The sequence below is a fragment of the Genypterus blacodes genome, unplaced genomic scaffold, assembly GCF_046128005.1.
Source record: "Genypterus blacodes isolate CSIRO-AG114 ecotype Tasmania unplaced genomic scaffold, CSIRO-AGI_Gbla_v1 ptg000133l_1, whole genome shotgun sequence".
Classification (NCBI taxonomy): domain Eukaryota; kingdom Metazoa; phylum Chordata; class Actinopteri; order Ophidiiformes; family Ophidiidae; genus Genypterus; species Genypterus blacodes.
Window position 1 is genome coordinate 3,387,428 of NW_027466935.1, and position 20,552 is coordinate 3,407,979.

Here is a 20,552-nt window from a genome sequence, read left to right on the forward strand (position 1 = left end):
CCCATGAGAACATACAAACATCATTCAAGTCGACCAAAATGCCATGAATCTTGTAATACTAAGACCACGCAGCATAACTGTCAACAAGTGTTTGCTTTTGCTATTACGTAATATTTGTCATATGCACAGATTCCAGACATGAAGGGACCATCCAGACAAATAAACCCAAATTGTTCCTGCTACCATGACACAGGGAAACAATGTCACATCAAAACAACAGCCGGTGCAACGATGACGTTCACTTTGACTTGTTCATTCATGTGCATCCGACTGGAAATGATAACAACATATACAGCCCAACAATAGTAGTTTTCTTTAGTGGCTGTTCTGTTGTTATATGAATCCATTGAAACATTGTGAAGATCCTCAAGGGAGCTGATCAACACTTTATCTGTTAGTGTTTTCTATTTGCACAAAGAGAAAAACGGTGCACAAAATGATTCACTATAGTATTTTATGCTTGTGTTTTATTGCGTTGGCACTCACCCAAGATCATAATTCTTCAACTGGCACATATTTTGTGGGCCATGGAAAATTCCCAATTTCACAATCTGAAATTATTACGCAATTTTCAGACGTGATCGCACCCGATAACGGTTCTCCTGTTTGCACCTGAATGCAGCAAGGGTGCTTATTACATCTCATGACTGCACAGTAACACACTTTTACTTAATCTGGTAAATTCAGCTCTAGCAATTTATAGTATGTCATTTCTAACTATAACCATAAACTATGTAATTGGCGTCTCTTTTTTTTCTACCTCAGCCACTAATAATTGTTTTTTATTGTTACAGCAACACCTCCTTGTGTACTCCTTTTGTGTGACCAGTCTGAGGAATGTGACCTCAGTCAAATAGATTAGATTAAGGAGGAACTGTCAATGTCGGTAAAGGACTCAGGAATCATGTTTACTCATGTTTTGTTAATAACCCAGATTATTCAAATTTAAAATAGACAAATGCTGAATTCAGAAAAAATAACAACAAACTCCTCACTATTTTCCTTGATCTTGTGTTCATGGTATTGTAACTACAATTCCTGAATACAAAAAACATACTGATTGTGTTTCACTGCAACCAAAAGAGAAACATGTCACTCAATGTTCTTCAAAAACCCATTTAGACTGATAACAGTGATACACATTACAGTAATTAAATGAAACAGTCCACATACAACTTTATGAATATAACCATTATTGGGGTGGGGACTTTAATGAACCTCTTCCACTTGTAAGTGACTCCACTGCAACTGTTTTCAAACTTCAATTGAGCTGCAGAGTACATTGTGTTCATTTTAGGTACGGCCGCCTACATCTGGACCCGCTGGATCACTTTGTTCCTGGTACTTTTAATGTGTTAGGAATACAAAGAAAAAGAGGGAAGGAAAGGAAGCAGCACCATAGAACTTGAAGCTGAATTACTTGAATTAATTGAATGAAGAAATTAATGACACAATTTGTTAAAAGAAATAATGTGTTATATTTCATTAATGATCCTAAAGGTTTCTTGGAAGCTTTATAGTTGTATTAAATGTTGATTTTTCCTTTGAATAGAGGAAATGTCATCTTGTAATTATAATCTTATAATAATAAATGTTGAAGTTGTATGGAGGGCATACTGCTCTCCCAAATATGTTTATGGGTTAGGGTTAGACACATCTGCAAGAATATATATAGCTAAACTGCGCCCTCTAGTGTATAGTTCCTGAATAGCATGTCTTGATATTTGTAATTCCTTTGTTATATCTGAACTCTGTGACAGTTTAGTCGTGCCATTAAACGCAATTGCGCACACCACAATTATTGATTTATTCCACCTCAATATGGTTACTTGTAGCATTATTTTGCACAGATAATCTGCAGCATCTTTTAAATCCATTCTATGTGAGAGACAGAAAGAGAGTGACAGGAGGTGAAGGGAACACGAACAAAGGGAAACTAATGAGACACAGGTGAAACCAATAAGGGAGGGGCACACAATCAGGGGACACACAAGGGAAAGAAGTCAAGTAAACAGAAATGAGAACAGAGGGGAGAACAAAATAAAACAGGAAACAGACGATCCATGAGGATGACGCCTTAATCCCTTTATCTTGTGTGGTAAATACAAACCTTGACACTGTTCATCTTTATTTTTGGCAATATGAGTTTCTTTAATTGTTTTTTACAGTGACGTTGTATTTTGATTAATTCAATTTATTTATATGTGTTTCTTGTTTTTGTTTTGTCATTTTGGCCCTCATTCAAGCACTCTGGTTGGTGCTATTCCTGTAAAAAAATTATTTTGCACTCCACTCTGGCATTCCTCCTCCCTTTATGGCTCACTGAGTGGACTGCTGTGCCCCTTACAAATATCAGCACTGAAATGTATCGTCTTTCTTTATCTCCATTATTATATTATGTATTATATTTATTATATACATCAAAGATTATTATTTTGTTTTTGTTGCAATGATTTTTGGAAAAACGCAATGGTTTGTGGGAAATATGGGGACAGGTAGTCTGCAAATCTTGCATCTGAAATTCATCCAAAAGAAGGACGCCTTTCAAGGGTCCTTGAATGTTAATGGAACACCCTGGTCGAGCAACTATGACCTCACTCAGCCTTCAAATGTGCCCTGGCTAGTGTGCAGGCCCTGAAATAAGACACTCAAGTACAACGCAAGGCCAAGGCGTGTGAGAGTGCAAATGCGCAAATGTTTTTTTCCCAGCCTCCTGTAGCCCATCTAAATAGCAAAACACAAAACCTGACAAGTTAAGACAATTCAGCAGCAACTGTAGTTTACAAGAAAAAGCGGAGGAGGTGGGGCAGATCTGGAACAAGATCTGAGCAATGGCTTGTGGACAGATATCTAAATCAGTGTACCTTCATCGGTGCGTCACAGAGACATAGCTGGGAATGTGGCTCCAATATTTTGCCATGTTTTACTATCTTTAGTCTCTATGTCAGCAAATACATGTGCATTATCATGTCTTCCAAACAAATTCAGATTGTGGTCGTAATATCATTTACCAGGACTGTAAAGTCAAGTCGCATGATGTACATTTAACTATGTATGATTTCTGTCATCTCGTCGTCTCGCCACCCACTGACAGACAGGCACAGCTGTGTGGACTAAAATAATCCAGGGGGAACTAACCAACCCAAACAAGGGGAGGATATCTACTGTGACACCCCACCCCCTAACTCCTTATGTTCCCAAACCCCTCTCATCTCTCAGAGATTCACACACTCCCACTTCAAGGTGGTGGGAAACTTTCTACAGGGGCAAGCAAGTTATTTTTAGGGTGGGGAGGGGTTGTACCAAGGAGGGAGGAGCAAGGGGCTTCTGAATGTTTGTGAGGATTTCATGACAAATTTCCCTGCAGGCTTTCACCCCTCATCCCCCCGGCTTGTCACTTCTCTCTGACCTAATCCTTTGTTGTCTGCCAGCACAATGACTGTGGGAAGCATGGAGAATGTTGAACTGTTTGATGCTGGGAAGAAGGGCCGAGGCCTGAGGGCTACCAAAGGCCGTAAAGCAGGAGATGTGGTCTTTGCTGAGCCCAGTTTTGCTGCTGTGGTCTTCGACAGGTATGGGATGGGATGACATTTCTATTTATTTTCGTGTGGTCCTGACATGTTTACATACTCACACATGCAGTACATTATCTCAATATACGCATTAGGAAGATTATACAGCAGCCGCTATTTTTACCTTTTTCTTTGCATTAAACAAAGGTGGCTCTCTTGTTTCTACTGTCTACATAAATGATAAAAAGCTATTTTTAAAATCCCACAATTCAGGCTACTGTGTTGTCTGCCTCCTTCTCAGTTTGTCCACTCAGGTGTGCCACAACTGTTTCCGGCATCAGGCCAATTTGCACCGCTGTGCCCAGTGTAAATTTGCCCACTACTGTGACCGCACCTGCCAGACAGCCTGCTGGGATGAGCACAAGCGGGAGTGTGGCGCCATCAGGAAGTGCATGAAGGCCCCCCATCAGACTGTCCGGTAAGGAAAACTGAATACATCCTGCGTTAACATGATCTGCAAAAGCAAGACTGGCTGAAGTTTGAATGTAAATTATTTGGAACCACAGACAAGTTGGTTTAGTCCTTACTCAGCAAGATTCCAATACAATGTAGAGTGTTGGCTTGTGTGCTCCACTAGCTGTGGGAATTTGGAACAGTACCTATTGTATTGACAATAAGAGCAATTACAATGCTAGAATGGGCTGATTGTCGCCATCTGCTGGTTTCTAGGTGGTAGTGTTTCATGAGTTTTTAGTAGATAGATGCTGTAGTGTAGCCAATGTTTTGTAATGATGTCATGCCCATATAGCTACAAACAAACAAATTACACACATAAACTAGTTAAGAAAACTTTCAAAAGTTCTATCAGTAAAATGCAAGGACAATGAGTCCAATGAGAATTCTGTAGTCCACCGTATCAAAGGCTGAGCTGAGATCTAATAAGACCACTGCTGAATTGTTCTTGTTCTTTACCCAGTCTGGCAGCCCGTGTGTTGTGGCGTATACACAAGGATACAGGCATCATGACGGATACCCAGCTGACCTCAGTGGAACAGCTGGAGGACCACGTGGCCGACATGCCTGAAGATAAGGTCACGGAGCTAAACAACGATGTGCACAACTTCCTGAACTACTGGTCCAAGGGGAGCAAGCAATACTCCACTGAGGACATCACACACATCTTTGGCATTGTATGTATAACATGTTCTATATGCAAGTACTGCACAACAACTATTTTAAAGTTCACTAGACATCTACAGAAATAAAGACCTGTCCACCATTTACCATCACCAACCTCAACACTGTCATCGTTGTAGATCAAATGCAATGGATTCACTCTGACTGACCAAAGAGGTCTGCAGGCTGTTGGTGTTGGTTTGTTCCCCAATCTGTGTTTGGTGAACCATGACTGCTGGCCTAATTGCACTGTGATCCTCAACCATGGCAAGTAGGTATCCCAGCTATTTGTCCCAGTGAAAGCATCGCACACATGTATGATGGTTCAAATCTATGTCTGCATAAGTTCATAACTGAATTCATGTATGGATTATTCTTTTCTTTGCAGCCAATCAGCTTTGAGTACTGCTCTCCATTCTCACAGGAGGCAAGTATCACAACATGTAAATGACAATGTAATGATGCCAACGCTGTCCTGTTGGCATCATTACATTTGTGTGTGCGTGTGTTCAATTGTAATAAATTGGATTTAGTTAATGAATTGGGTTGCCAGGTTGTGAAAAATCCAATTGACACCTAACTGTTGGAAAACAACTGTAGAGCGTTGACTAAAAAAATATTGTAAACTTTAGAATTGATAAAATAATAATTACTTGATTCTTGGTCCAAATGTGAGACTTGAGAGATATTGTGTCAGTGTGATCAATGTTATTTACTTCACGTCAGTGGTTTTAATGATTTTAATGTCGTGGCTGATCAGTATGATATATATATATATATATATATATATATATATATTTATAAACTTGTGCACAGCATAAACACATCAGTATTATGACTGTTTGCTTCCAGTGAGTGAGCGCTGGTATCCTGTCTTCCTCTCGTGCCAGGATCGAGCTGCGTGCTCTGAGTCCAATCGCAGAGGGCGAGGAGTTGACTGTCAGCTATGTGGACTTCCTCAAACTGTCTGCTGAGCGCCAGCAGGAGCTCAAGGAGCATTTTCACTTTGACTGTACCTGTGAGCACTGCACACAACACATCAAGGATGATCTGATGATGGCTGCCATGGACAGCGATGGAAAAAAAGTGAGTGAGGGAACATGTGGGAGGTTTTACATCAATAGGAATATTTGAGGCGATACTTAATCCTACTCAGATTCCTCTGTTTCTGTGATGTAATATCATATTGATGATCTTGATGATGGTCTTTTTTGTCAGCCATCTGCCGAGCTGGTGAAAGAGGTGACTGCCTACAGTAAAGAGTGTCTGGAGAAGATAGAGAAGTGCCGCATTGGGGGTGATTACCATGAGGTACCTGTTCTTCTTTGTCCTTCTTAAATTCTCCTCTGAGTCCTGTATAACATTCTTAGGCACGTTTCATTGAATAAAACTCTTTTTGTGCTGTGTGGTCCCGTCTTTTTCAGATGGCGAAGTTGTGTCGCGAATGTCTGGGGAAACAGGAGGATGTCCTGGCTGACACTCACCTCTCTAAACTGCGTGTGTTTAGTATTGCCAGTGAAGTGCTTTCGTACCAGCACTGCTTCCCTGAGGCAGCAAAATTTGCTCAAAGGATGGTAGATGGATACATGTAAGTGGTAACCAATCACCAACAGTATAATGGGGAAACGTTTTGTGCAATTGAGAGAACGGATTAGCAAATCTGTTGGTATGGATTATTAAATTGAGGGCAACGTCTCTAAATCCCTGCGTAAGGATTATACTGAGCAAAACCATTTAAAAATCTCCTTTCCTTTTTCTGCTCTTACACAGGAAGCTGTACCACCCACACAATGGACAGTTGGGTTTGGCCATGATGCGGGCTGGCGTCACCCACTGGCATGCAGGGCAGATTGAGGTTGGCCACAGCCTGATCTGCCAGGCCTTTGGCATCCTCATGGTCACCCATGGACCCAACCATGCCATCACCAGGGATTTGGAGGTACTATGCACACTAGCAAATAAATAGCAGATTCATAATCAGTTTTCAAACAACCACATTGATGAATCGTTCCTTTGTACTTGTAGACTATGCGCAGGCAGACTGAGATGGAATTGAAAATGTTGAAGAAGAATGAGCAGGGGGCCAGAACCATGAGGGAAGCAGAGTAACCAACCTATAACCAGGGTCCCCACATAGAAGAGCAAAGGCCTCTTCCACAAGTAACAATTACCCTAATGATGAATGATTATGTATTTAAAAAATCTGGCAATTTCCTATTATTATAAGTGTTGAATTTGTCAAAGCATTGGTTCCAAATCCTGTTTCTTATGTGCCCCAGCACTGCAAGCATGTGATCAAATAGGCAGTGCTGAGCTACACAAGGAGAGGCTGAAAGCTTTAAAAGTTATGCAGGTGGTAACATGTTACACTATGCACTCTATGCAGTTCTTGTAAAGATGACTTTTATGTGGGGGTTTAATGCAAGGTGTTGAATATATCCATAATAAAAGTGGAGCTATGATGATGTGGTTGTCATTACTTCTGCACTATTCACCAAGAAATCCCTGCAACTCACTTGGGTTATAAACTACACAGCATCAAGCTAAAAAGTGCCACGCTGACACATTTTGAAGTAACTCTGTGGATCCTGTGCCTCAGCAGCATACAGGGCTCTTTAATTACTTTAGGAGAGCAAGTTCATATGTTGGAGCAGCATGTTGGGGCTAATGATGACAATGTGCAGGACTTTGTAGATCAGGTTCAGCTGCGTGGCATGGAAGGCTTCCAGCAGATCATTATTGCCCCCTTCCATATTAAGACCCTGAGGGAAGGGGTCGCATGGGGTTTTCTTCTTCGTGATATGAGGCGACGAAGTGACATCAGGAACGAGTCGGCATCCAAGCTTGACAGCATATCAACGTAGACAGCTTTGGTCGCCAGACACTTGTAAAGAATGCCCCAGTGCTTTTCATTCCGTCTTCACATTTTGAATGAGTCTCAAACTCGATGGTGGTAGATCTGCCATCTTAGGAATGTTGGGTTTCCCATGCCACTTACAGAACTCGGAGAGTTATGTTGAGACTTGCAGATTGCTTCCCAGCCCCTAAGGATCCAGAAATGTCTTCTGATCTCTGTGGAAAAACTGAAGCTGATCCAAATGTTTGATGAGGAGTTCAGTGGTCTGATGGGCAGGATCCAGAAGAACAGCTGGGTGTTTGACATCCATGTTAAGATGATCGCATTGTCTCAGCAGCCTCCAACTCCAAGGTGATATGTCATGATGATACAATGATGATAAACAATATTATGAAAATATTTTAAAAAGATGGTATCCTCTTCGTTCAAAAGCCCATATTAGAATACTGAAGATTAAAATGCTAAAGGTTTTATAGGATTAACAATGAATTTTATTCTCATAATGTTCACATCTTACATACAGTGTAAACACAGTAAAGTAACTATATTACATTTGCAAAAGAAAACAATTAAATAGGACTTGGTTGAGAATTTATATGAAGCGTTTGAAATACCTCTTAAATTTGTATCCCATTCTGACAGAATGATCCTGTTAAAATAGCAGTGCACATGATGAACAGCTCATTGTTGTCAACAAATTGAAGAGAAAATGGTAGGAATTACATTTAAGCAGTGCTACCAAACATTATACAAACAGTATCAAAAACAGTTGGAAAAGCATGAAAATAGAAGCTCTGTGCAAGTATGAGAGCCCAGAGCCTACATAAGGTCAAACCTCATCAAATATAGTGTCAAGTGTTTTTTGTTACAATTTAAAAGTGTTCATACATTAAAAAAATTGAATACGGTCAAATATACAGCATATGATCAATTTTGAATTTTGTAACACAAGGGATCTCAATAGGTTTACCCCACATATATATATATAACAGTACATTATTGCTCACCGGCATTAAGAACTAACAGCATCCTATGAAGTCCATTTGAAATCACATACCAAAGCATTTAAGCGCAAATTTCGTAGATTAATGGCTCATAAAAGTACCTTTATAGATCGTACCAATCCTCCAATTTAAACAGAAAATTGACTGCATTTTGTTTAGTGTCTTCTCCTGAGATACATCTTGTATCTCATCATAACAATCTCTTTACTGGACAACACAGAGCTCAGTGCTGGACTGATTGTGTGCTTCTCCACTTCCATCTCTTTCTCCACCTCTGTGTGTCCTGTTGTAATCACCCATAACTCCCTGTTGCTCATCTGCATGGGGGTCCAGGTTTTGTCTCAGCTCCATGAGCAGGAGTCTGCCATCGCTTAATGGCAAGTTTCCAAGAAAGTACTGTGGGGTCAGTTCCACAAGCCTGTAGCAGAACAGGGGGACAGTCCCTTGTGAAATATGGCACGTTTGATTTGTCCTGATATTCCATCATATTAGGCTCATACTGGCCTCTGATCCACAGAATAAACAAAAGCCCTTAAATGTGTCAATAACCACTCGTTTGTGTTGAAAATGTAATTATAGACTGATAGAATTGCACCTCAATCGACGCTCAATAACCCATAATGACATTGAAAACTGGGCCAGTTGTCCTGACACACAAACTGACCCTGTGCTTTTGATTTTCAGTGTTACATTATTTTAAATAATAAAACAAATCTCACAGACACAGACACACACACACAGGCCCTTTTATGAATCTCCTGGAATGTACCAAAATTTACCAAAAGAATTTACCCCATTGTAGCCAATTGTGTGCTGTTCCCATAAGTTGTGATAGGCTGCCTATTCAGATAGTTCATAAAGAGGATACACAAACAAACAGAACCACAGCTTAGATAACTTCGATCACAGGTCTACTCACATTTGCGGGTGGACTTCTGAAGCGATGCGGATGCAGTTATCACGGGAGATGGTGAACTCATGGTAGAGAACCCAGCTAGGGGGTTTCTGGCATGGATGGCAGCACAGGTATGACGAGTACGGGTGCAGATGAGCCACATGGCGGTGAGTTAGCAGGAGGTAGTTACCTGAACCATCCACATCATGGGCTACCTGAGGAACACAAAAGGAAGGATCAGTCAAGAGGAACAGCAGAGAGACAGGTGATGCAAGGAGGAAATAAGGTGAAAGCAGTCCATTGTCATATCACTTCATATAAAGATGGACTTTACTTTGAGGAAGAATCCTGAGATGAGAGCTCGCTTGATATTATTGCAGTTTTCTTGGCATCCGAAAGTGGGAGGTGAAACAGGAAGCTCTATTCGTTGCAACACCTCCAGCAACTCCGCCCTGATCACCACAGCCAAGCGTAAAGCAGCATGACTGAGGAAGTTTGTGGAGCACCACGCCTCATCCTGATGATCTGTAACATCAGCACACACTCAATAATTCTGAATAATGTATATACACATATACAAGATGATAGTCATACTCATCATATGCTGTATTTATTACTGTCTATGTGCGTACACTCTATGAAGCCATTGTAAATATTGATGAGGGTCATGTGGTCTCCCTCTGTATGGAGGAACGGGCGCCATCGAGCGACTGCAGCCTCCTCCTTGTCAGGGTCTGGGCTCACAAAGCAGCAGGGGGCTGGAAGAGGACAAAGGTCAAATCAGAGGTTAAATGCAAGGAAAAGTAATACACAGTATCTACAGTAACAAACATATATACATTTATTTATCTATTTTTAATATGGCTGTGTGGGAGTGTTGGTCTTTATGAAATGGTAGCAGTTTATAATCATAGTTACCTGTAAGCATAGAGGCGATAGTGAGCAGCTCATCAACACAGTCGTACTCGCAGGCTGCTATGAGGGCTTTGGCCAGCGTCGGCTCCAGTGGTAACTCTGACATTATGATGCCCACCTCTGACAGGTTACCATCATCATCCAGAGCTGCAAGGTAATCCAGGTCCTCCAAGGCCTGCATAAGAGCTTCAGGGGCTGGGAAGGAGAGAAACATGGAAGAGAAGCAAATGTGGGTGAGAAAAGGAATGCAAAGTGAATCCGCTGGCTAGCCTGTACATAAGAATAAAGCACTTTTTCTTGCTATTGTTGTTTAACAAGGTACCTGGTCTGTCCAGGAACTTGCACTGTCCCATGTCTGCAATATCCAGCCTCTTGAGCAACAGCACTAAGTGGCTAAGGTTTTCCTCTATCACTCCTGGACAGTGAGCCTCCTCCATACCCTCCTCATACAGTAACTGGGGGTAAAGACGTAGACAAAGTCCTGAAAACCAATCAAGAAGAGAAGAAATGCAGTCACGAACAGCTTTTATGCAGTCACACTGCCACAGAAATTCATTGGTGGTAGAATCACCAACAACCTCTGACTCACCTGGAAGGATGCTGTTAACCCTCTGAGACCGCATGTCAGCCTGATGTTTGCTGATCGTCCTCAAGACCTGTGAGTTAGCCCTTATTCGTGGATTGTAAACCTATTAGGGAAAATGAAGAAACTATTTCAGAGCTTTCTTAATATTATATGATGAAAATGTAAATGTGTAAATGTTGTGCTTTAAAAATAGCATAAACTCACAGTTCTTAGTTGAAGGCCTGTATCTATTACATAGCGGATTCCTGGTAGGGAGAAGGAAGCCTCTGCTAGGGTATCTGTGATAATAACCGTTCTCTTCACCCCTACACCTGTGGCACCCACGACAGAGCTCTCCACACCTTCAGAGGTCTCAGCCACCTTCAGCATTGATGCTTCAGGGTCAGATTCGTACACTCGTTGAGTGAGAGCGCCCAGGCCATCAGAGAGAGACAGCATCCTGACAGGTCCCAGCTGAGGACTCAGAGCTACAGATTCCTTCTCCAGAAGGGCGATGAACTCTTCTATTTCCTGGATGAAAGAGAGGATAGGATCTTTGTTTAAAGGCCATATAACGTCTGTCAGATAACAGATTCTGAATTTATAACTACTCATTACTATTATATTTTGCATTTCATTTAGAATGATAACTGATTATCCCTTTCATTTTAATTGCATAACTAATTGCATTATGACATCACGATTGGGTGTAAAATGAGCATCCACAAAAGGCTTGGCCGTTTACGAGCAAGGATGGTTCAAGGTTCATCAATAACTGCATGAGCAAATGTGCCAACAGTTTACCGCTCACAACAAATATAAGATAGCAGTTCCTACAATTATATATGTGAATAATTCATTTAATTACCATTTAACAAGGTATGTTTTTCTCACTGATGGTTTGTAGACGCTCACAGTCTGTAGACACTGCTTTCTTTTAAACCATCTATCAAAGAATGCTGGACCCGTGCCACAAATATCTTTGATTGGACCTTTGATCATATCAGACTGCCAATGCTACACTGCTGGAAGTCGCTGTGGCAATGTCAGCCAATATTATTACCAGAACTACTGATTAACCAAGTCATGTTACAGTCAGTTGTGAGATTCAGGTTAGGATTTTGTTTGTTGCTTAGCTCCAGTCAGTTGTTTGAAGTCCTACAGCTACCCTACATTTTATAGACGAGCTCAAACTAGTGGCTCTCTTTCAGGGTACATTATACAGAATGCTATTGTACCTGTGCACTGGCCAGAAACACCATCACAGCCCCCTCGTCTCCTCTCCGGTGCAAATCCAACACCATATTGCAAGCAGCAGCCACAGGTTCCTTCCCAGCCGGAACCTCCCGATACAGCATCTCCACCCTGTTCGACTCCACAGCCCCCCGCTCCTCCGTCCTACCATCCTCTACCCCATCCTCCACTTCCTGGGGATCAATTTGTAAATTGTCCAGGGAGAGCAGAGGGACAGAGGGTCCCAGGAAGGAGGCAAGGCGGGGTGCCAGGGTTGGATGAGTGAGTAGAACCACGCGGAAGTTGTTGGGCCTCTGTTGACAGACGTCATACAGCAGACCTAGCAACACATCAGTAGGCACAGTGCGCTCCTGGAGTTCATCCAACACCACAATGCCATACTGGTGCAGCAGAGGGTCGGACATCATCTCCTCCAGCAGAAGTGTGTCAGTGACAAACCTAGAGAGTAGTGTAGAAAAGAAACATGAAATGTCACAAGACTTGAAAATGTGATTCCCTCTACATTAAGAAATCCTTTGTTAGAAGTTTAGAATAATTTGGACATGTTATTAATGATTGTGTATCATTCAAATACAAGCTTCCCTCACCTTAGCAGAGTGTCAGATGTACAGCTATTATCATGAGGCCCCCTGTAGCCCACTTCCAGTCCCAGGCTGAGGTCCATCTCATCAGCCACTCGAAGGGCCAGACTCACTGCGGCTGAAGAGTAGGGCTGGGAACAACACACTAGGCCTTGAGAGAATTCATAGGACAACGCATACTCCACACACCACTGAGGCACCTGGAGGGACAAGAGAAGAAAGAAACAGGAGGAAATGAGGATGACGCACAAAAATGCTTCCTTGTTGCTGTGTCTTTCTCTTTTGACTGCTTCTTGAACTCCTTTAAGTACATTGCATTTTAGTCATATGCGTACTTATACACCTCTAAGTAAGTGGATGAATCTAACTATTAGTATTGTGCCCAGTCTTTGGTACCTGGGTGCTTTTTCCAGCTCCATTGGGTGCACAGAGCACGACGATGCTGTGGCTCTCCAAGTGCTCCAGTAAGGTCTTTTTAACCCTCCATACAGGAAGCTGCTGCCTCTCTTTCAGCAGGGCATAATAACGTGAAGAAAAAGGCAAACCGTCGTATGGGTTCACTTCCAGGTCTCTTAGCCCATCTCCATCCTCTTCTTCTTCCCTGTCATCATCTAAATCCCCAGAGAGGTCAGATGATATAGAGAGAGAATCCAAGGCCTCAGATGGCTGCAGTGATGACATTGTCATCAGGGGATGGGACTGAGGAAGGAGCAAAAGCCTTGTTCCAACAAGGGGCCGCAGATTACCTACAGGGAGGGAAAGAGGGAAAGATGAAGATGACAGATTCAGGAACCAAAGCATGGCGTGTGTGCCAACGGGCAAGGAAAAAGAGCCCGTTGCATGATTCAGGATCTAAGGGAAAGCCTTGAATGAAGCTAGAAATGGAAGATCTTACCACAGAGAACCAAAGTCTCTGTTAACTCCCTCACTAACCACCTTAACACAACAATAAACCAGAGTAAGGAAATGAGAGAAACAGCTCTGGATGCAGCATGAGAGATATTAAAACACATTAAGACACCCAAGACCCTAAGGATATTTTCTCCATGATCACCATCTGGGGGGAGGGACTCAGCGAATGAACAACCTCGACCAATAATGGCTGAATCTGGACACTACAAGCAGAAGGCATTGTGCTGTGGCAAGCAAAACAGCTGAAAGGAACAAACTATGACCTCAATAAACTATTCCCCTGCGAGATCCTGGGCAGGTGCAAAAGACTACTTTCTCTCAGAAAAATCGTAATTGAAACTCATAATGGAAGATTAAAAAAATGTGATGATCTCCCAACACGGCAGAGCCGGTTCATTTAATGAAATAAATGCAAAACCCCTTCCAAGTGAGCGACTATTATGTTGATGTTTTGTATTTACATTAGACAAAAGAATGACATCATGCAATCACTCACAGGGGCTGGTCCCCCCAGGAGTTCATTATTTTTGCTGCTGTAATTTAAAGAATTTTACAGCAAATTTTGAAACCCTCGCCTTTAAACTCCCTTTAAACTTTTATACACGTGAGCATTTGCAAGATATACAATCTACTCCCAGATCAACACTCTGAAGGCTCAAACACACAACACAAGTAACCAGAAACACAAGGTGGCATCAGGCCAAGATCCTGGTGCTCTGTACCTCGACCTCAAGAGAACATTTGTGGTTTCATTATGCACACTCCAGTAAATATTTACTATTACCTCAACTGATGCCCACAACCTGGTCACGTGTAATGTCGTCACGCGCGCACACGCACACGCACTACATGTACATGTGTAGGAATATGAGGCGGATCTGTCATCTCGAATGCATGAGTCGCCATTGGTTGGATACTTAATTCCAGTCTATGTACGGGTTCTAAAAAACAACAAATCAGTAACTCAGACGACTTAAGACGATGTCACGAATATTTGAGACAGCTTACAATTTGACATCAGGTTGTAAACATTACAGAAAGCACAGGTGATCTGAACATATCCCGACCTATGTAATAACCGAGGACGCATTTAAGGTCTCAAGCGTCCATCCGGACGACGTGTCAGCTGACAAACAGACTGCAGAAGAACAGCAAACCCAGGAATGAGGTTTACCTACAGTGTGTCTCACCTGTGAATCATGTCCGTGAGAGCTACACGGACAACTGGTATGACTTGAAAATACGCATGTCCGCACGACGTGTCAGCTGGCAAAAAGGCAAGGAAACAGCAAACACAAAGCTTGGGTGTACCTACATTATGTCTCACCTATGAAACATGTCCGCGGGCAGGTGCAGAAACAAAGCAGAGTCCCAGTCTGCGCTCCGTCAGCTGGTGTGTCACTCTGCTCACTCAAGGGTGGCTAGCCGGCGCAACTCTACGTGGCGAGAAGCGACTTCGTGCGCCTTACAACGAGCGGATAAATGAGGAAAAAACGACCTGTCAACAACCGACTCTTTCCGCGAATCCTTACCGAGTCGTTAGTTTCCCCCCCACTGCTGTTGCTGAGGATACAATGCAGCGGTGTTGTGTATTTCTAACTAGCAGCCGCCATGTTTGACATATCGCTATCTCCGAGGGAGGGAGAGGCTGTCAAACGTCGTGCTGCATTCAGGGTCGCTTCGAATGTCGCGAACGTGGTAACGTGATCTGAAATTGTACACACGATAGTATGTACTGTTTGTATCCCATTGGCACAATATACAATTATAAAAATAATATACATATAAATAAATAAATTGTAAATACTGTATACACATATATGCGTGTGTGTGCCTGTTTTATGGTAAGAACCCACATATTCTGGGGCAAACTACTGTCTTAATCGCTTGATTCATGTCAGCTTCAGTATTATTGCCTTAAAAGTCGTAATTTTCGTAATTCCAACAGGATTTACTTACATACTAATGTATGCGATGAGAAACGAGTTGAATGATACGATATATAAAACACAAAAAAAAGAATGGGATTGATTATCTTATCTGTGAATGTCTTTTGGTTATTGTTCAAAAGGTTGTAACATGCAAAACAGGTTGTAATATTGGTCAAATAGTTTATGATATCATGATACATAAATATTTGAGAGGGAGTCTTTCTTTCTTTTGTAATGATGATACAGAAACGTGAAAATCTTTATACTGATGGCCCAGAGAATTTCAGATTATTGTTGACCTCCACCATATTCAAATGTGATCCCGTAGTTGTATCACGTGTCCTGGAGACAATTCAGGTGCTGTTTCAGTCATAACGTAATTAAAGGTTGCTCCAATTGTCATCTGATCGTGTCCCTTTGAGATGCTGAACTTGCGAAATTGCTCATCTTCACACACTGACTCATATAATCTATGGTCACGCAGTCCTTTAAGTCACAACTACTGGAGGTTTCATTGGATGCCAAATTCTCAGGTTGTCGGTTTCACTGATGTGCACGCAGTCTCCCTTGGTACCATCCAGTTCATAATCTATGAATGCAAGCCTCCATATTCAGTTATAGGCTATCCAGTATCACAGATTGCCCAAAAGCACCCAGTTCCACTGACAGCCAGTTTTACCGGTTTGAAAGTATCTAGTTCATTGGCAGCCAGTTTCACCATTTCAAAAGCATCTAGTTTCAGTAGCAGGCAGTTTCACTGGACATTGTGTACAGAATCCAGATAAGTGCATAGTCTTAAGATTTACTAACACATCACTTGACTTCCATATGTCAGTCTGTACACCTCTTTCTGTTGTATTCCACTGCAGGTTACACTAAACCAGTGTTTCCCAAAGTGTGGACTGTAAAGGTACTGCAGGTGAGCTGCAAGAGGTCATTTGCAGTGAATAAATATATATTTTTTATTTATTTTATTTCAATTTACGTAATCTAGTTGGAAATTACCATAAAATATTAATGATTAAATAGTAATCAGAACTAATCAAACAAAGCCATGGGGTTTATTTATGTAGGGAAATACTTCATCTTAGTCTCTTGTGTTGATCGGAGTTGTCATAACAGGTTTGGGTGGCCGCAGAAGATTTGATTTCAAATTGGGCCACAGCATTCTGAAGTTTGTGAATGGCTGTTCTAAACATTACAGGCAGCTCCAAAATAATTCCACTGATGGGGGAAAAAAAATGTGGAACATTGATAGAGAAATCAACATAGATACTGATTAGAGACTACAGTGTTTTCACATTCTCATCCACGAGTGGTAAAGTACTTTTATCAGATTTGCTAATTTTTGAGATTTTGTTTTAACTACATGTATGTTTTCTGAAACTGAATGTGTAGTACATTCTCTGTTATGATAACATCATGTCCAGATCACCTGTAGTATAACACTCCGTCTTTCCTTGCTGAGCTTACAGACTCAATGGTCTCTCTCACTTTGTCCTCCCAGTCTTTGCTCCAGTTCCGGGTCCGTTCAAGAGTTTGGAAACGACTTGGCATCTTGTCCAACACTTGCACTGTTTCGGGTAGGTCAAAGGTCACCCCCGCCCTCTGAACTGCTTCCTGGAACTTGGCTGGATGCGCCGTAGCAATATAGCATCTACAAACAACAAAAAACAGGTAATTAAACAACTGTGCCACACATCTACAAATATTTTTGAGGATGTGTGGCCATATTTGACGTTTTGAGCATGGGACTGTGAGGGCAGTGGTAGTGGTGCCATACAGCCACAGCTGTATGAGGACACAGCAGATAGTGGTTTTCCTTCCAGCATCTCCTCATCGTCTCTAGTATCCCTTCATCAGCCACTGTTCCACTTGAAAATCTCTGGCACAACTAGAAGAAAAAGAGAGAAACATATGTATATATAAATGTGCAGCATGAATGAAACACAGTCCAGTAAAGGTTGAATGAATGTTACCAGTTTGCGGTGTTCTTCAGGCAGAGTGTATCTATGAGTCTGTTGAAATGTCTCCATCATGTTTCTCACTAAAGCACCATCTCTGCCCAGAATAAGCCAGAAGACTCGCTCCATGTTATACGGATCCTGTAGGCCAAAACACACACTTTTTCAAGTATTCCTGCCAACAGACAAACAAAGAAACTAACCAAAATCAGTGAAAACACGTGCAGATGTTATATAATCTAGATTGTGTATTATACCTGAATGTCAATGGCACTGGCCAACGTTTGCGTGACATTATCTGCCATTGAAAAGTCTCCAGTTTGTATGGTCCGATGCACTACGTCATTAGCATTCACCATTGCCACAAGTTTGAGTGGCAAACCCATCTGCTGCACAATACACCCAGCTGAGAGAGACACCGAAGAGGGACACAGAAAAGACAAGAGAAGAAAAATGTTATTCTGAATCTTTGTTGCTGATCAATAGTGACGGACGTTTTATTGTAGTCTGTGAGCCGACCAACCTGTGATGTTTCCTGCCCCTCCAGTTGGCACCACCACCTCCAGGGGCGGCAGGGATGCGTCATCCTGACCCTCCTCTACACCACTGAGCTGAAGATAAGCATAGATGAAGTGTGCAAGCTGGATCATGACTCTGGACCAGTTGACAGAGTTGAGACTCATGAGGTTGTGGCGTTTCACCAACTCCTGGTCAGCAAACAAACTCCGCAGTGGCTGGTCAATGTCATCTGAGCTGCCGTCCGCTGTGCGAAAACAATAAGCAATGGAGAGATGTGATCAATTTATTAAAGACTGGAGGGGAGTTGCTATTAAACTGTCTGACACACACAAAATTTTGTGTTGGTACTTTATCTACTTTGTCGCCCTTTAACTGGTACATGGATACACATGCTGCACCCCAGATGGGACCCGGACCCACAATCCCTGGTTTATTAGGCCACTGGGGCTACATAATGCATAGAAAGTGTACCTGCAAACACATGGATATGATCTTCCAAGCAGGTGGTCATGTGTTTCTCTTGGACTGGAGTGATGTGTCCTCGAGGGTAAACCACCACCACATCCAAGCCAGAGAGGCCTTTAGTGCTCTGGATGGCTGAACCTCCAGTGTCCCCTGATGTGCCTTAGAAACAAAGATACAAGGGAATTCATTCAAATGTGATATTGTGTCAGTAAGTATTGATTTAGGTAGTTTTTCATATAGGTCCCTATTGGCCATGACACTGATTTGTATTTAATGTCATTGCATGTATTGCTTTCTTACCAACAAGGACAGTAGCTCTGAGACTCTCTTTTTGCAGGAAGTAGTCCAGGAAGTACACAGTGCAGGTCATTGCTAGGTCCTTAAAGGCCATTGTCTCTCCATGGAACAGCTCCAGTATGGACAGCTTGCCCTTCAGCTGGGCAATGCTGACCACCTCAGGCACTGAGAACCTAGACAGGGCTGCACACACCAGAGCTGGACCAGTAAAACACAACCAAGGAGCAGAGAGCACAGAAAAGGTTTAGAAATATGCTTTAAAGGGAGAGAGTCCAATGCAAAAGACGGATCAAAAACAATGCACGCAGGATGCTGCTATCTTGGATCTTATTATACAAATTCTTACTGCAGCCTTTGATACGGTTGACCATTGCAGTTTGATACAAAGTCTGAACCATTTGGTCAGCATTTCTAGGTCTGGACTGGTTTTCCTCTTATCTGACATTTGCGCAACTACAATTGTCATTATATCTCTGACCTTTCACACCCTTTTACTACAAGATGGGCACTTAGGTCCACTAGTCAGGGTCATCTAATTGTTCCACACACTTGTCTGAAGACTTGTGGTGATCATGATTTTCAGATTGCATTTAAAATGTTGAATGGTCGCTCATTAGCTCTGCGTGGCAGTTTGGTGTTTGGTTTGATATGAGTTGACCGGTTTGATTCTGCCATACTTCTGCATATGGATGCCACTGCCTTAACAAAATAAAAATAAAATACAAACTCACCCTCCAAATCCTCTCTTGGGATCATTTTGGTACAAATGAACAGTGAGGCCACCTCCACCACCAGTTTGGAGTAGGACAGCTCTTTCCAGTGCCTCAAGGTGTTTGCACTCAGCACAGGGATTGTTTCCGGCATGAACATACCCCCATCTGGAGCAAAACCTGAGAACAGAACCTGCTGGAAGTTCCATCCCTGGACTCCACCCCGAGTACTGCAGTACTGCATTGGATGAATCTATGAATGGAGACAGATAGACACACAGACAGATGATATACGTGCATATCCAACCCGGTCAATCATTAATTACTTGTCAAATGTGATCCGGTCTTCATCATAACACTACACAAATACAATCTTCTTCTTCAGTAGAAATGGGCGAGGGAGCCTTTGTTATTACTTTGTATAAAAATGTATTGCCATTTTTAGAGTATCTTTAAATTACTACATATCTGTCTCAACTTTACATCTTTACAACATGCATAATCCAAAACTAAGGTAAGAAGCGACAAGCTGGTACTGAAGCCCCTTAACAATAATAATTTCAATAAAAAAACGTTACCAAAACACAAAATTAGAATCAAGTAGTCATTCATAACTACTTAGGCCCAGTAAATAAAATATCTGCAACTACTTACCTTATGAACAACTTAATATAGATTCAAAAAAAGAAATAAATGCCAACGATATATTGTTATAACTTCTCCTTTCAAAGCTTATAGCGTTCCATGCGAAGACCGAACTTTAGGTTACTTTAGAGATAAGAGTGAAGATGAACTTTGAACATGTTATGAAACTTCACCTGTTCCTTTTATAAACTCATGACGTCAGTTTTCAGGCGCAGGTGCTTTACCTTAAACAGCAGAGTGACAGGAACGAGTCAGTGTACCTGTAAACACATTATAAGGGGAAAAAGTCTTCTTCGGTGTTTATTGGCGGTTGGAGAACCGGCTTAGCGGCGCAATACCGCCACCAACTG

The 20,552-nt window shown here is 42.0% G+C and overlaps 3 protein-coding genes and 1 long non-coding RNA gene across 9 annotated transcripts; 2 read left to right on the plus strand and 2 right to left on the minus strand.

The window, feature by feature from the left end:
* Positions 1-3,383: 3,383 nt before the first annotated feature.
* On the plus strand, positions 3,384-7,112 carry LOC143011299 (histone-lysine N-methyltransferase Smyd1-like). The gene is made up of 9 exons (XM_076164119.1): positions 3,384-3,572; positions 3,814-3,990; positions 4,489-4,702; positions 4,829-4,959; positions 5,579-5,774; positions 5,907-5,999; positions 6,113-6,276; positions 6,459-6,627; positions 6,714-7,112. The coding sequence occupies exons 1-9, from the start codon at positions 3,436-3,438 to the stop codon at positions 6,795-6,797; spliced, it is 1,365 nt and encodes a 454-aa protein (XP_076020234.1). The 5' UTR covers positions 3,384-3,435; the 3' UTR covers positions 6,798-7,112.
* An 897-nt stretch (positions 7,113-8,009) lies between these two features.
* dqx1 (DEAQ box RNA-dependent ATPase 1) lies at positions 8,010-15,316 on the minus strand. 4 transcript variants are annotated; one of them, XM_076163897.1, is made up of 12 exons: positions 15,204-15,316; positions 13,156-13,505; positions 12,766-12,959; positions 12,163-12,616; positions 11,150-11,455; positions 10,949-11,048; positions 10,682-10,840; positions 10,363-10,554; positions 10,077-10,202; positions 9,779-9,969; positions 9,469-9,659; positions 8,010-8,967 (listed from the first exon to the last, which is right to left on the minus strand). In XM_076163897.1, exons 2-12 carry the CDS (start codon positions 13,444-13,446, stop codon positions 8,754-8,756), a joined length of 2,418 nt encoding a protein of 805 aa, XP_076020012.1. In that variant the 5' UTR covers positions 13,447-13,505; positions 15,204-15,316; the 3' UTR covers positions 8,010-8,753. The 4 variants fall into 4 exon arrangements, with proteins under 4 accessions (XP_076020012.1, XP_076020011.1, XP_076020013.1 ...); XM_076163896.1 differs by having other exon boundaries at positions 14,987-15,295; XM_076163898.1 differs by lacking the exon at positions 15,204-15,316 and adding an exon at positions 14,862-14,927.
* Positions 15,287-16,750, plus strand: LOC143011153 (uncharacterized). Its single transcript, XR_012964895.1, has 2 exons — positions 15,287-15,369; positions 16,472-16,750. It is a non-coding gene; the product is annotated as an uncharacterized LOC143011153 (long non-coding RNA).
* thnsl2 (threonine synthase-like 2) lies at positions 16,559-20,498 on the minus strand. 3 transcript variants are annotated; one of them, XM_076163899.1, is made up of 9 exons: positions 20,427-20,498; positions 19,579-19,810; positions 18,851-19,045; positions 18,557-18,709; positions 18,090-18,329; positions 17,824-17,972; positions 17,582-17,707; positions 17,342-17,496; positions 16,559-17,259 (listed from the first exon to the last, which is right to left on the minus strand). In XM_076163899.1, the coding sequence occupies exons 2-9, from the start codon at positions 19,799-19,801 to the stop codon at positions 17,034-17,036; spliced, it is 1,467 nt and encodes a 488-aa protein (XP_076020014.1). In that variant the 5' UTR covers positions 19,802-19,810; positions 20,427-20,498; the 3' UTR covers positions 16,559-17,033. The 3 variants fall into 3 exon arrangements, with proteins under 3 accessions (XP_076020014.1, XP_076020015.1, XP_076020016.1); XM_076163900.1 differs by having other exon boundaries at positions 20,376-20,452; XM_076163901.1 differs by lacking the exon at positions 20,427-20,498 and adding an exon at positions 20,212-20,335.
* Positions 20,499-20,552: the final 54 nt, after the last annotated feature.